This window comes from Hyla sarda, chromosome 3 (genome assembly GCF_029499605.1).
Source record: "Hyla sarda isolate aHylSar1 chromosome 3, aHylSar1.hap1, whole genome shotgun sequence".
Lineage (NCBI taxonomy): Eukaryota > Metazoa > Chordata > Amphibia > Anura > Hylidae > Hyla > Hyla sarda.
Genome location: NC_079191.1, coordinates 1789889 through 1805653, shown reverse-complemented (window position 1 = coordinate 1805653; position 15765 = coordinate 1789889). Strand labels below are relative to the sequence as shown.

The following is a 15765-nucleotide window of genomic DNA, read 5'->3' as shown; positions in this document are numbered from 1 at the left end:
GTTATGGCCTCAGATGTCCTGGGCTGCACTAGCGCTCCACTGAACTGATTAGCGTCTCTCTATCTTTCAAGGACAGGTGCGTGTTGCACGCTGAAACCAGTTCGTGATAGGGATCTGTGATTGCAATTATTTAATCTTAAAACGAGGAATTACCAGTAAGTGAGGGTCATAAGCTGTCGTTTATTAAGTCCCTGCCCTTTGTACACACCGCCCGTCGCTATAAGCGATAGGATTAGTTAGTGAGTTGGTTAGTGAGGTCCTCGGATCAGCCCAGGCAGGGTAGAAGAAGGCCCTGGCAGAGCGCCGAGAATTTAACGATCATTGTTGAAATTTGCACTAAGCATGTATTTAGCTACTGGTAAACATCCAAAAATGTAAGGCCCAAGGCCAGAGGCACCAGGGAGGCAAGTAGTTCCTGAAAGACACAGAATGGGTTTGGAGCATGCATTTGCAGTACCTAAGAGGTTTTCATCACCCCTTACATTTAAAGATCAATGTTTACATTTGCATTAAGCACGTATTTAGCTACTGCTAAACTTCAAAAAATTATAGGCCTGAGGCACCAGGGAGGCAAGTAGTTTGTGAAAGACACAGAATGAGTCTGGAGCAGTCATTCGCAGTACCCAAGAGGGTTTCATAACCCCTTACATTTAAAGATCAATGTTGACATTTGCATTAAGCATGTATTTAGCTACTGCTAAACTTCAAAAAATTATAGGCCCAAGGCCAGAAGCTTCAGTTTTCCCCATATTAGGAGTATAGTTGTCCCCCAGATTAGGACCATAGTTGTCCCCCAGATTAGGCAGCATAGATGTCACCCAGATTAGGTAGCATAGATGTCCCCCAGATTAATAGCATAGTTGTCCCCCAGAGTAGGCAGCATAGATGTCCCCCAGATTAGGAGCATACTTGTCCCCCAGATTAGGCAGCATAGATGTCACCCAGATTAGGAGCATAGTTGTCCCCCAGAGTAGGCAGCATAGATGTCACCCAGATTAGGCAGCATAGATGTCCCCCAGATTAGGAGCATACTTGTCCCCCAGATTAGGCAGCATAGATGTCCCCCAGATTAGGCAACGTAGGGTTCACCCAATCAGTGCGGGCCGGTCAGAGCCAATCAAAGGGCCGTATGTGTCAATCAGGCCGTACAATCCCCAAGTCTGCCCCAGAGGGTTTCATAACCAACCACAATAGAGAAAATTTTGTTGTAGGAGCATGGTCAATTTACTCAGACCCATCTGTCATTGGTGGCTGGAAATCCTGTCTGATCCATCCCTGATTCATCTTGACAAACGTTAGTCTCTCCACATTTTTAGTGGACAGACGAATTCACCTTGGGGTGGCTATGGCCCCGGCCGCACTAAACAGCCCCTCTGATGGCACACTACTGGCCGGGCAGGACAGCTTTTCCAGGGCAAACTCCGCTAGTTACGGCCATAAATCGAGTTTGGCTGCCCAGAAGTCCAGCGGATCTTCAATGGTTGTTGACAGGGTCATGTCGAGGTAAGCCATCACCTGCTGGTTCAGGTCCTGCTCCATGTCCACCTGCTGCTGAGGAGTAGCTTCACTATGCGGCTAAAGGAAGCTACTCATCAGCGACTGTAGACTCAGGCTGCTGCTGATTAAGCCGTTACTGCTCCTGCCACCCCTCCCCTCCCCAGCAGCCGTGGCAGTGGAAGGTGAGCGCAGAGGGCCCCCCGAGTCAGACCTGTGAGTGAATGGACCATGATGCCGATAGACATCGGCCAACCGACTACGTAGAAGCTTCCTGAAGTAGGTCAGTTTGTCCTCCCTCTCAGTCGGTGTAAAAAAGGCCCCCATTCTGGGCCGGTAGCGAGGGTCTAATAAGGTGGAGATCCAGAAGTCATCGCACTGTTGAATTTTGACAATTCAGGGGTCACTACGCAAGCAACTCAGCATGCATCGTGCCATTTGTGACTCGCTGGGACTACCTGCCTCCATCTCCACTGCATACTGCCACGGTGTGTCTGGGTCCTCTGTCTCGCCTCCCTCGTAATAACCCTCCAGCTCCTCTGGCTGCTCCTGCTCCTCCTCTCCTGTCCAATGACCAGAAACACCGGCCATCTCATCCACCGTAAACTGTGCTCCGCTTTGCCCCTCATCATCCTCCTCCAGTTCATCCCCCACAGGACTCATGTAGCCTTCTGATGTAGGCGCAACATCTCCATTGCCGTGACCAGTCTTGTTTTCAAAAAATTTTGGGGTAAATGTAGGAGTCGAATTACGTTGGTCATGGCGTAATTCGAGCGACTAACAAAAAATGTGGCTTCCTCAAAGGGCCTCAGCATTGGCAGGTGTCACGTATGAGCTGCCACTCGTTCACATTGAAGTTACACAGGGGAGTACTCCTATCTGCTTGTATCATCAAAAAGTCTGTGATGGCTTTTCTTTGTTCGTATAGTCTGTCCAACATATGGAGGGTGGAATTCCAACGTGTGGCAACGTCACAAATTAGACTTTGTTGTGGGATACCATTCTGACGCTTAAGCTCAAGCAAAATGTGCTTGTCAGTGTATGAGTGGCTGAAGTGCATGCACAGTTTCCTTGCCATTGTCAGGACGTCTTGCAAATGGGGTGAAGACTTGATGAACTTCTTGACAACCAGATTCAACACGTGTGCCATGCAGGGCGAATGGTTCACACTTCCTTGTCGCAGCGCGACCACAATGTTCTTCCCATTGTCGGTCACCATGGTTCCCATTTCCATATTTTGTGGAGTAAGCCATACTCGGATTTCTTCCCTAATGATCTTCAGCAGTTCCTCCCCTGTGTGACTCGCCAAGGCAAACCATGTGAAGGACGGCTTGACACCGCTGTGCCCTACACATGTGGTACGATGAAGGGCCACCGAGATTTGGATGTGCAGTGGAGGCCGAGGACACGGGGGAGGAGGAGGCGCACACTGTAAAAGGACCAACTGCCTGGGAGCGAAAGCGTGGAGGAGGAAGCGGTGTGACCTGTCCAAGTTGCTGTTGTGGCTGTGCAGGAACAACATTTACCCAGTGGGCCGTAAAAGACATGTATTGTCCCTGCGCGTAGTTACAGCTCCACACGTCGGCGCTGCCGGGCACTTTTGAACACACCGACAGGCTCAAGGACTGGCCCACCTTCTCTTATACAAACTTATGCAGGGCTGGTACTGCTTGGGACTCTCCACCTCGGCTCGGCACAAGCCATCAATTCCCTGAAAGCTGCAGAGTCCACCAGTTGGAAAGGGAGGGACTGTAACACGAGCAACTTGGACAGGAGCACATTCCACTTCTGCGCCGTTGGATGAGTGGGCGCATACTGTTGTCTCTTGGACATGGCTTCGCCGATCGATTGTTGGCGGAATGGCTGACTACGAGCGGAGGAAGCAGGAGCGCAAGAAGGATGGTTTGACACAATGCTCCCTACGGCTGAGGTGGTGGAGCCTTGACTGGATGACGGAGGGAGCGGATGACCACTGGGTGATGCGGCAGGCTGGACTACTACGTAGGAGCCACGGTTATCCCAGGCCGCTTTATGGTGGCGAATCATGTGTTGACGCAGGGCCGTGGTTTTGAGATTGGGACCCTGGCCACACTTCACTTTCTGCCGACAGATTTTGCATGTGACTACGCTAAGGTCCTCCGGGATGGGATTACGGGGACTGCTCCCGGGCCATGCCAACGGAGGGTTGTGTCTGAGGAACCCACCGACTCTTGACTGGGGTTGTCAGATGTCGCTTGTGATGATGGGGATGAGTGTGCAAACCAATTCACGAGGAGAGATGGGTGTTAACAGGAGCTCAGGCCTATTGCTGTGACTCCTGCTGCCACTCGCCCCAAGTCTCCTGCCAACTCTGCCTGACGTATGTAGTCATCTGCCCCTTCTCTGTGCACGTCCTGGCACTTCCCTGCCTGACATACTTACTTACGGTTGTCCTTTCAAAGTATATAGGTCCTAGACAGAAAAACAGTTACTAAATAGTACACTCCTTTGTTGTATGTATGCCCTTTGCAATGATGAGCGCACTGTTAAGCGTATTTATACGTAGACAAAAACTCTTTTTTTTGTTGTATACACCAGCCGGTGTATACTAATGTGTGGAACAGCACTGAATTTAGCACCGAAACAGAAATACAGGTACTAAATAGTACACTACCTGGTTGTATGTATGCCCTTTGCAATGATGAGCGCACTGTTAAGCGTATTTGTATGCAGGTGTATAACACCGGCAGGTGTATAACGTGTGGTATAACACTGAATTTAGCACAGAGACAGAAAAAAAGATGGTATATGGTACGCTATTTGCTTGTATGTAGGCCCTTTGCAATGATAAGGCCACTGAAAAAGCGTATTTTTACTCAGGAAAAAAAAAAATTCTTTAATACACCGGCAGGTGTATAACGTGTGGTATAACACTGAATTTAGCACAGAGACAGAGTAACAGGTGAAAAAATGGTAAAAAGGCACTAAAGTCCACACTAATATGACTTATTTCTGAACAGCAGCAGGACCCAACAGTGCAGCACCACCAAAAAAAAAAATCCAGGGATTAAACCCTAAATTGCACTCTGTCACATAATTCTGAGCAGCAGAAGATTTGTGGAGCAAAAAAAAACTCAATAGAACTGAAAAATGAGGAGATAAGATGGTTGATAAAGTTCAGGCAGCTTGGAGATCTGTATGAGGCAGCTGACAGCTATCTGCCCCTCTCTGCTGCAATGCTCAATAACGTGAATAGGAGGTTTAGCAATCAATGATCCTTCTCAGTGTAACAGCAAAGCTCTCTGCACTCCTGCCTTTCCCTAATGCTGATGTGACTAGCAGTTGCAGTGTAACGCTGTGGTATGAGCTATTCACACACACACAGTCCCGTCCTCTCCATCTGAGTGCATAGATGAAATGAAGAGAGACAAGATGGCCGCCAATTATATAGGGGCTGTGACATCACAGGGGTCAGTGAACACTGATAGGCTGCATCTCACATGTGGTTCAGGGTCAGCCCGCTTACATTCATTCCCGCCACTGTTTCCCACCCTCCCATAATCCCCTGCCCCATGTACTCACATGTGGATCCGCCATCTTAGCTCTACAATAGCCTGGAACGCTGTAAAGTGGGGTTTAATGAAGCGATTTGTGCAATAGAATCGCGGCGATATTAGTATTTATTGCGAATCGAATTTTTCATCAAATTCGTAATGAATTTGAGTTCGTCAAGTTCGATTTGCTCATCTCTAGTGCACAATATATTGTTGAACCAAAGTGCATAAAAAATGTTTATTGGTTTTATCCAGCTTTATGAATGAAACATTTTGGAAACCATCTCTTCATTTGTGACTTGGAATTCTGTGGAGGAACCAAGTTTAAAGGCTTTGAAAAAAAAAGTCTTGAAATTTAACAGGAATGTGAATATATACGTTTTTCATATATGTAAATTGCATTTATGTGATATGGATTATGGTAACCAGACATTACTGAAGGAATTGATCTTGATTGGATTTGAATTGGATTGCTCTAAAAACCAGAAGATAAGAATATTAGTTTGCATCGTATTCTTATTCATGTATATGTTGATCGTCCTGGGGAACAGTTTCCTGATCTTCACCATCATTGTCAGTCCTAAGTTACACACTCCTATGTATTATTTCCTTTGTAACTTGTCTTTTATTGATTTGTGCTTTACGTCCTGCACTATACCAAAATTACTGTATGATATATTTTCTAATACAAGGACAATTTCTGTCACCGGATGTTTGGCCCAAATGAACATAAGTCTTTTTCTGGGTCTAACTGAGTGTTTATTACTGGCGGTGATGGCCTATGACCGGTATATTGCTATATGCTCCCCCTTATATTACACCATCATTATGAGCTGGAGGGTCTGTAGATACATTACAGTCATCATGTGGTCAGTAAGTTTAGTCTCCTCTATTATCCCGACCCTCATAAAACCTCTTGTATTCTGTAGGAAAAACAAACTGAACCATTTTGCTTGTGAGACCTTAGTGGTTCTTGAGCAGGCGTGCGGGGATCTCTCCACTACTAAATTCTTTATGTTTGTTCAGAGTTTCTTTATTCTTTTATTACCTTTTATATACATTGTGGTGACTTATATTTGCATCATTTCCTCGATATTAAAGATACGTTCTACTCAGGGTAGATCTAAATCCTTCTCCACCTGCGCCTCCCACCTCACTGTGGTTATTATGTTTTATGGGACAACTATGACCACATACACGGGACAAGCAAAATTGTCTTCTAACCTGAAATATATTGCTCTTAGCTATGGGTTTTTTACTCCATTTTTAAATCCTTTGGTCTACAGCCTGAGGAATAATGAAGTGAAAGGGGCCGTTAAGAAAATTTTGACTTAATGTTCAGAAATGTGACCTTATTATGAAGACAACAATTACAATTAAAACATGAATAAAATGTATAAAGATGTTCAATGTCTTCTATAAGGCTAGTTGTTGTATCAGTTGGTTCTTTTTGCAGAAACTTCTTCTCACACTGGTTGGTGCCAGATATTTTATTGTATTCAGAGGTTGGCTGTCAGGTTAGTTACCTTAAAGATATTCTAAAGATGGTTTTCAAATTCTTACATCTTTGTGAGCTTTTGAACGTTTTAAATGTGAATTAAGTAAATTGCCAAAAACACAATACCGAGAATGCCTTTGCTACCAAAATCGGGTTTGAAGGGGTCTGACCAACTTGTTATTTTGGTTTCCTGTATTGCTTAATTCGGCTCCACTTCAGGACATTGAAATTACACAGTGTTGGAGGGATGCAGAATACTATCTCTAGAGTGTGCCCTCCTGCCCAGCCCCCATCGGTGTGTGATGCTCAACCCAAACAGCTCCAGGCACGGTACACAAGCCCTAGAGCAATCTGTCGCTTGTCACACACAGAAAGTGGCCAGGTATGAGAGCGCACTCCTGAGATCCCAACCACCTAGCACTTTGCTTTAACAGTGGCGCTGTGGTTGTATAACCTAAACAACAAGCAATAAACAATGGGAACAGAAAATGGCCAAGCCTAGAAAATAAGCAATATTGCTAATAACAATTTCTAAAGAAACATTAAGCAAGATTTAGCACATGTACCATACAGGGAGAGTGTGTCATGTCACCTACACACAGTGTTTTCACAATGATTGTGCTATTAATAACAACCACGTTTCCCAAGACTTTGAGCAGAGAGCCAGTGTGAAACTTCTTGTTGCAGACAAGGCAGCTGCTCCTCCACTGTTTGGCTTTTCTTGCCCAGCACTTGATTTTGCACCGATGAAAAGAGGGGGGGGGGGGAGGAGGTAAGTTAGGCTTTTTCCTGTGGAGGAATGCAAAATGTTCATAGAGGAGTACAATGATAGACCGTAGAGGTATTACTACTATTTCCTGACCTCCTTGTGGTGGAGCCTCATTATTCAGGATTTTGACCAATGAATTGGACCTGGCCGTAGCTACTACTCCAAGTACAGACAAAGAATAAGTCAGCCAGCACTTAATTGATACCAAACTATTATATGGACTTGACCGTCCCACGTCCCGCGGTGGAGTGGTCCAAACTATTTGACCGCCGGCGGAGACAAATTTGCGAGCTAAGTTCCTCACTATCTCATAGTTTCACATTTCCATCTATTACACCATAGCTGTATAGCTCTCCATGTTTTATTTGCATGTTCATGTTTCACCTATATCCTTGTGCTGGCAGTGTGCTGCTGCATTCTTCTGTTGCTACTCCAAGTATCTACTGTGACGTATCCATGCAGTGGCCCACCCTCTCTGCCACGGGATTGTGCAAAGTGTAGACATATTATTTGGCAAAATAATCATGACTAGGTATGCACTACCTGGGCTTGGCATATCATATTAGTTGCCTATAGTAAACATGATGGTACAGAAGCATCTGCACCACCAACAAACTTGGTCAGGTGCGAAAAAGGCACCCTTCAACTGGGTGACTGGACATATACTGATGTTTCTATGACAAAGATTCCCCTATAAAAAACATATGCGATAAAGGAGGACTACACAACAGTAATAGAAAAACCTGTGCATCACATAATGGAAACCTGATGCTTGGTACAGGAGCCCAAGAACATCTTCGCTGTTGCAGAATTTCAGAGTAGCAGAGGAGATCCTTGCATCCGGTTACTTTGGTACACAGGGATCCATGCCAAGAAGTGGCACCAGTGCAAGTATGTAGGCTCTTGATTCTGTTATGTAGGGTTGAATATCGGGGTCCTAAGCTTACCTATAACCTCTTTCCCTGCGATACTTGCATATCTATATACTTGCTATATACAGCGGATTAGGATACGCAGGTTCTTGATCACATAAGACTAAACACTGTAAAAGTATACTCTCACCAAACAATTGAGGCCACATATGGTATTAGGTATAAACATAATTCTCAATCTTTACTTGAAAAAAAGTCACATATAAAAACATTAAAATGCAAGAAATGAGTTGGCAAAGAATACACATGCTGGTAATATGGAGGTGAGTATATCAAAGTACAAGCAGAGAGAAGCTTATCTGATGGCTGGATGTTATAAATTAATATGTAACAGTAGGATTATATCATGGTACATATATCAATACAAGTAACAATAACATATGTAAAAATACAACATTTGCAAGAATATAAGTGCACATAACATGTCCACGCCCCCTGACGAAGCCATAGGTGAAAACACGCATTTGGGGAGGAGGTGAGAACATCTTTCTATAGGGTGCATGGCTAGGTCTATTGACATGCTTTGAGATATATATATATATATATATATATATATATATATGTTCATTATAGCCACCTATTTGATTTTTTATAATTCTAAGCATCTTGCTCGCTCTGGTTGGTTGTTTACTATGTAACTGCAGGATTCCCACTTATCTGTGGATCCCTTTGGTCAATTATACTGTATGCACTTATATTCTTGCTTATGTTGTATTTTTACATATGTTATTGTTACTTGTATTGATATATCTACCATTAAATAATCCTACTGTTACATATTAATTTATAACATCCGGCCATTGAACAAGCTTCTTTCTGGTTGTATTTGAATATACTCACCTCCATATTACCAGCATGTGTATTCTGTTTGCCAACTCCTTACTTGCATTTGAATGTATGTTTTCATATGCGACTTTTGTTCAAATAAAGATTGAGAATTATGTTTATACCTAATACCATTTGTGGCCTCATATGTTTGGTGAGAGAATAGTATAGTGGCCTATGGTGATACTTGTCATCGTGCCTACTGTTTTGCTTAAAACGGTAAAAGTATAGTGGCAAAAAAAAGTTATGAATCAGGAACTATGAGATTTTAGAGAACTAAACACAGGTCAGAATACACGTCAAAGTGCAGCTTCAAGTACAGAAACAAACTATACAGGATTTAAACAACTACAGTATAGACAGATAACAAAACAAACAGGTCAAGGCTAAAATTAGTAAAACTGGTCATAACAACAAAGCCATGGTTAAAACAAAGTTACAAGTATGAACCCACACAGTTAGAACTGAAATCTAAACAGAACTGAATAGGAACAAAGCTGGATTCAAGAGCACAGCTAGAAGACTTGAGAGTAATCAAATACCTAGAAGGCTGCAAAGGAATCAGCTTCCTCCTCCTGAGAAGACCTCGAACAAGTAAACCAGTCATCTAAGATCATGCCATCCTCCAAAACCACATAACCCCTGGAGGCCTGACTAATAACTTTTTCTTGCTAACGCTGCTACAACTGCTCAGGCACCTGGTTGGTCCTGCTACCTGTACTGGTGTTAGTACTGCCACCAACATTCTTACTGGCAGTGGACATGGCAGGGAGGCTCTGTTCTCTACTGCATACAAATATCCCTCTACCAGAAATTATTATTTTATTGAAAAAAGATTTGGAGGTTATTTTAATGTTTTTGGGGGAATTGTTCCCTACTAGTAAACTTTTACTCTCAAAGATAAAATGTGTATCTATGTTAAACACAGCTACAAATGCTATGATATTTTTCTTTTTATTAAACCTAGAAAATACACATAATGTATCCATAGATGGTTCTGTCGTACTCCCTCTTAACACTTTTAAATACGTAATTATGCTAAACCCAGTGATAGATACTGTATGTTCGATTAAACCCATAACTTGCCCTTAGATGGCTATGAAGTGTTTACTCTCAACACTTTTAATTGCTTAGTCATGATACACCCAGCTAGAAATACTATATGTTCAATTAAACCTAACAAATACACATAAACGTGTCCTTGATGGTCATGCCAATCACTCTCAGTGACTTTAAAATGTGTTGTTGTACTAAACCCAGGTAGAAATACTGTATGCTAATTTAAAGCCAGAAAATGCATGTAACTTGTCCTTAGAGGGCTATTCTGCATTCACCTTTAACACTTTCAAATGCTTAGTTATTTTAAATGTAGGCCAAAATACTATGGGGGGGACATTTATCAAAGCATTTAGTAGTTTTTTTTTATTTTTGCTTAAAATTGTTGCAAAAAAGTTGTATGTGTGACTACTTTATTTTTTGTGCGACTTTTTGATTATGCAGTGCCCTAAGCAAAAAAAAAGAAACTTGCTTACCAAAGTGATTTTTGACATGCAGGGGTCAGAGATTTATCAAGTGCGAAAGTCGCAAAAAAGTTGCATGGTATGAAAAAACCTACTAAATTTACTCCAGCTCAAACATGGAGCAGAAAAAGCCACTACCTAAGCAAAAAAAAAAATTATAATAATAAGTGCTTACGTGAAAGAAATGTATCAACAAGCTGAAATTAGTTGATAAATAAGTCACACATAAGCAAAAAAATTGTAAGGAAAAATAACTAAAAAAAGGAATACATAAGTAACATTGATAAATGTCCCCCTTTATGTTCTAATAAACCCCAAAAAAATTTAACCTGTTCTTAGATGGCTATACCATGTTCACTCTTCACTCTTAACACTTTTAAATACATAGTTATGTAAAATCCTGGTAGAAATACTATATGTTCGATTAAACACAGAAAATACATGTAATTTGTCTTTAGATGGCTATTCTGTGTTAACTCTCAGTAAATAAAATGAGTGGGTATGTCAATCTCAGGTAGAAATACATGTTTGATTTAACCCAGAAAATACACATAACTTGTCCTTCGATGGTTATTCTACTTTTTCTCTCATTGCTTTTGTGGTAGGCCTCAGGGGTAGGGGTAGTGTAGTCAGGGTGTTGTTTCAGTATATCAAGGGTTAAGGTTAACCCTGTTGTTCGTGACGCCAGGCTGAGGGCTGGTATGCTGAGGTAATTCTCCGGCCGATCGCCGCCCTTCTCAGTAACGATAGGTGCATGCATAAAATGACTGAAGGTCCACAAGGTAGCTGAACTTGAACTTGAATAAACTTTACTTAAAGACTTGCGGTACATCCAATGAACAGTAACAGTCTCATTAATACAGTCTCCATACACTTCAGTGACTGACACTTGTTGCGGACCTTGACTTTTGATATAAGTCTCAGAATTTAGGGTAATTTGTAAAGATCCGTCCAGATTTAGGGGTTAGATATGGTCTGGTGATCTTGCAAAGTGCTTAGGGATTGATTACACTCACAGTTTTGTAAAGATCAGCCGTCGCCGCAATGCTCGGGCCTAACTCACTGATGACAGCAGCGCAGATCCTTCCCTGTCAACAGCCCACGAGGAAAGAGAGAGAGTAATGGCCACCGCTCCCTTATATGGGCAGGGGCAGGGTCGTTTTGGATTGGTCCAAGTCAGCTGTCACTCACCGTTAAATAGCCTGATGGGTAAACACCTGACTTAACACCTGACTTAACGCTGCGACGCTAAGTAGGTAAGTACACTTACTATATAAATATATATACACTAAATTTGAATAATTTTAATTACAAAAGGGTTGACAAGGGGCTAACTAAGGATGAGGACCCCACCTAAACCTAGGGACTCTGACTTTGGGGACTTCACCACAAGGCAACGGATTCAATCCGGTGCCGGGACACCACATACCCCCTTACTTAAAATAAGTCGACCCCGATGCCTGTCCCCTAAGGCAGAGGAACTAGGACAGACTTAAGCAGGATCTCTAACTAGACAGAATCCTGACAAACTTTTAAACACATTAGGTACTTTTAAACCTACTAAACATTTTCTAGGCATTTTAAACATTTTGTAGACTAGTAATCCTACTAGACATCTAAGAAGGCTTCTAGGAAACTTATGAAGTTAACTAAGCAATTATGAAGCTATCTAAATAATTATGAAGCTATCTAGACCTTTAGTTTCTAGCTTCTAAGACATTTTATTAAGCTTACTATACATTTTAAAGATTACTAGACAATTAGGCAGCAATCTAACATTTATTTTCTAGCTCCTGAGACATTTTATTAGCTCTCTACACATCCTTATGAGGCTAACTAAACATTAGCACAGCTCTTTACACCTTAAGTTTCAAGCTGACTAAACAATTTTATCATCTCACACATTTTATTCGCCAGCAATGAGTTTCCTGTTAGTACACATAAGGTATACTGGCTAGCCGGAAGCTAGGTCAAAGTAAGATTGGCTGCTAGGGTCCATTGGCTACACGCTGCTTACCCCTAGAGCACTTCACATAATCTACCTAGGTTTTTTTAAGAATTACGTGTCTCATTTGTTAGCTCGCAAGAGCACCTACTGTCCAGGAAGAGCATCTCACACATGCAAAGAAGGAGAAGAAGAAGTGTACCTAGCAGTGGCAGGAATTGAGTTTCAATAGGCTACAATCCCTAAAGTGTTTTCTTAAGTGAGATATTTACTTTGGTGAATGTACTAGAGAAACTTGAAGTAGTACATTTAAGTCAGTTAGTTAAGGTACTATGTGGGCAAGTACTATTCTAATGGTAATCTTCCCTATTATTTTTGTTGAGACAGATGCTAGCGATGGGTGACAGCAATAATACTACCCTTGGGGGAGCCGGGGTGTCACCTATTTAGCAACTACTAAACACCTTTAGAACTTTTCATACATTTGTATGTACAAGAATCATTTACGTTTTTAGTGTTGAGTGTACATGTGCAACACACTGACATTTTTTGTGTACAGCTCTGACTCACTTTTTATGTACATAGATATTAGACTATCTTTCTATGTACAACCCTTACCTGTTTTTTTTATACACACAAAGACGAGGATACCTTCCTGTGTAGAAGAACCATATACTTATCTACTACACAATTTACACAATTATCAACACTCCAACATGGTTCAGGCGCATTCACCTGATAAGTGCAAAATTTAGCATAAGAGTTCTTATGAAGTTGCTGGTATATACATAAAACAGACGTGTAAGGATCAGCAGTCCACCTACACTAAGAGTTCATGGAAGGGAAAGGTAAATACGGCCTTAACCACAACTCAGCCGGGTACAGTCCTTAAGTCAAGAGACTCCTAGCCAGTAGGAGATTCATTAATAGTCAGGCACAAGCTTAGCGGTTATGTTGCTGAACTTTAAACTGGAACAATCTTAGCACAGTCCTGCTAGGCACAATTCTTGAACTTGGTTGCTGCCAAATAAAAGTGGTTAACACATGAAACAATAGGACATTGCTTTAGAGTCTCTTTAGAGGATGTTCTTCTTCACTATTCTAGTGCCTCTCTGGGTTCCTCTGTATCTGCCAACATCAGGGGTAGGTATGGAATTGACATAGCTTTGCCACACCACATTGGTGAGGATGGAGTGGTGGATGGCAGCATTAGAAGGGGACACAGGCTTTCTAGCCGGGATCAAAGTGGGGCAATAGGGCTTGAGTACCATCTCCAAACTAGGATGGACCCATGACCCTTTCGTTGGTACCTAAGGAACAGGCAAACTCTCCTGGCTCCGAGAGGGCCAAGGTACATATTTTGGTACCCCAGGGTCAGACAAACTCTAACTGCTCCGAGAGGGTCTAGGTACTGACTTGGGTGGCCGCAACTTTGGCCTACTTTCTTCACCCTGTGCAGAACTTGACTCTCGGCGGTATGTAGAAGATGAAGAACTTGACTCTTTTCTGTACACAGAGGATGATGAACTTGACTCTTTTCTGTACATAGAAGATTATGAACTAGGCTGTTGAGGCTCCTCCTCCTTGGGTACGCTGGTGGAGGCTTTAGGAGAGGACCTTTTTGGCCTCAAGTTGAAGGGATCGGACTCCCAATCAGTTGACGGAAAATATTTGAAGGGAAGCTGTGATGGGGCTGTTGGTCTGGTGACCGCTGCAGCCCATTCTCCACGAAGGCTCTGGACGGGGGCAACTGATCAACTCTTCCTCTGCACGGGTTTTGATAAATCTTCTCTTTTATGTTTGATTAAACCCAGAAAATACTTTAAAATGCATAGTTATGATACCCCAGTTAGAAATACTGTTTGTCTAGTTAAACCCAGAAGATACATGTAATTTGTCCTCAGATGGCTATGATGCATTCACTCTTAACACTTTTTTCATGCAAAGTTATGTTAAGCCCAGGCAAAAATACTATATGTTTGATTAAATCTAAAACTACACTAATTTATCTTTTGCATCAAAATATGAGACTTTTGTGGTTTACTATTTGGTATAGTTTTAATCTTTGGTCATGGCCTAATTTACAAAAAGTCACACGGCTGTTTATTAATTTGTCACAATGTAAAAAAGGCTTGGAGTTTAATCTACATGCTAGTTTTCAAAACTGCCTTTTCTGTTAGAAAAAATAAAAAAAAGTGACATGAAAGGCACAACTATGAATAAATGTGTCTTAGGGATTAATAAATTGAAATTAGATAAGACGTGGGCGATCTGATCATTCATTTAAACATGCGCATTGTTGCAAATGCCTTTATCTGTATTAATCACAGTAACTGAGGGGTTAATGGCGGACATCAGCGCGACCACTGATGTCCACCATTACTGGCGGGTCCCCTGCTGCTCATAGCAGCCAGGACATGCAGTGCATGTCGCGAGCACCGCTCAGATTATCGCGGTCATGTCCAGGACATAAATATACATCCTGGTGCGCGAAGTACCGCCGCACCAGGACGTACATTTACTTCTGTGGTCGTTAAAAGGTTAAAACTTAAAACAATTTGAATACATTTCTAGGTGACCCTAGATACAAGGCTTTTCTACTCTTAGGCAATGGTATACACATGTTTTGAGGCTTATTTTTTTTGGGCAGTTCGCTAAGAACTGACAAACGTCTGACAGGTAAGTTAAGGTCTTTGGGTTTGGAAATTTTAGTTTGTAACTGGATTGAACACTGGCTCATGGATCGTACCCAGAGAGTGGTGGTCAATGATTCGTACTCTGATTGATCCCCGGTTATTAGTGGTGTACCCCAAGGTTCTGTACTCTGCCAGCTGTTGTTTAATTTATTTATCAATGATATAGAGGATGATGTTAACAGCTCTGTTTCTATCTTTGCAGATGACATCAAGCTTTGTAGCACGGTACAGTCTATAGAGGATGTGTATAGGTTACAAGATGACTTGGATAGACTAAGTGTCTGGGCATCCACTTGGCAAATGAGGTTCAATGTGGATAAATGTAAAATTATGCATCTGGGTACTAATAACCTGCATGCATCGTATGTCTTAGGGGGGGATTAAACTGGCAGAGTCACTGGTAGAGAAGGATCTGGGTGTACTTGTAGATCACAGACTACAGAATAGCATGCATTGTCAGGCTGCTGCTTCCAAAGCCAGCAGGATATTGTCATGTATCAAAAGAGGCATGGACTCGAGGGACAGGGACATAATATTCCCCCTTTATAAAGCA

At 42.2% G+C, this 15765-nt stretch overlaps 1 protein-coding gene across 1 annotated transcript; it reads left to right on the top strand.

Moving 5' to 3' along the window:
- Window positions 1–5549: 5549 nt before the first annotated feature.
- On the top strand, window positions 5550–6362 carry LOC130360450 (olfactory receptor 13C9-like). Its single transcript, XM_056562937.1, has one exon. It carries the CDS (start codon window positions 5550–5552, stop codon window positions 6360–6362), a length of 813 nt encoding a protein of 270 aa, XP_056418912.1.
- The last annotated feature ends 9403 nt before the right edge of the window (window positions 6363–15765 follow it).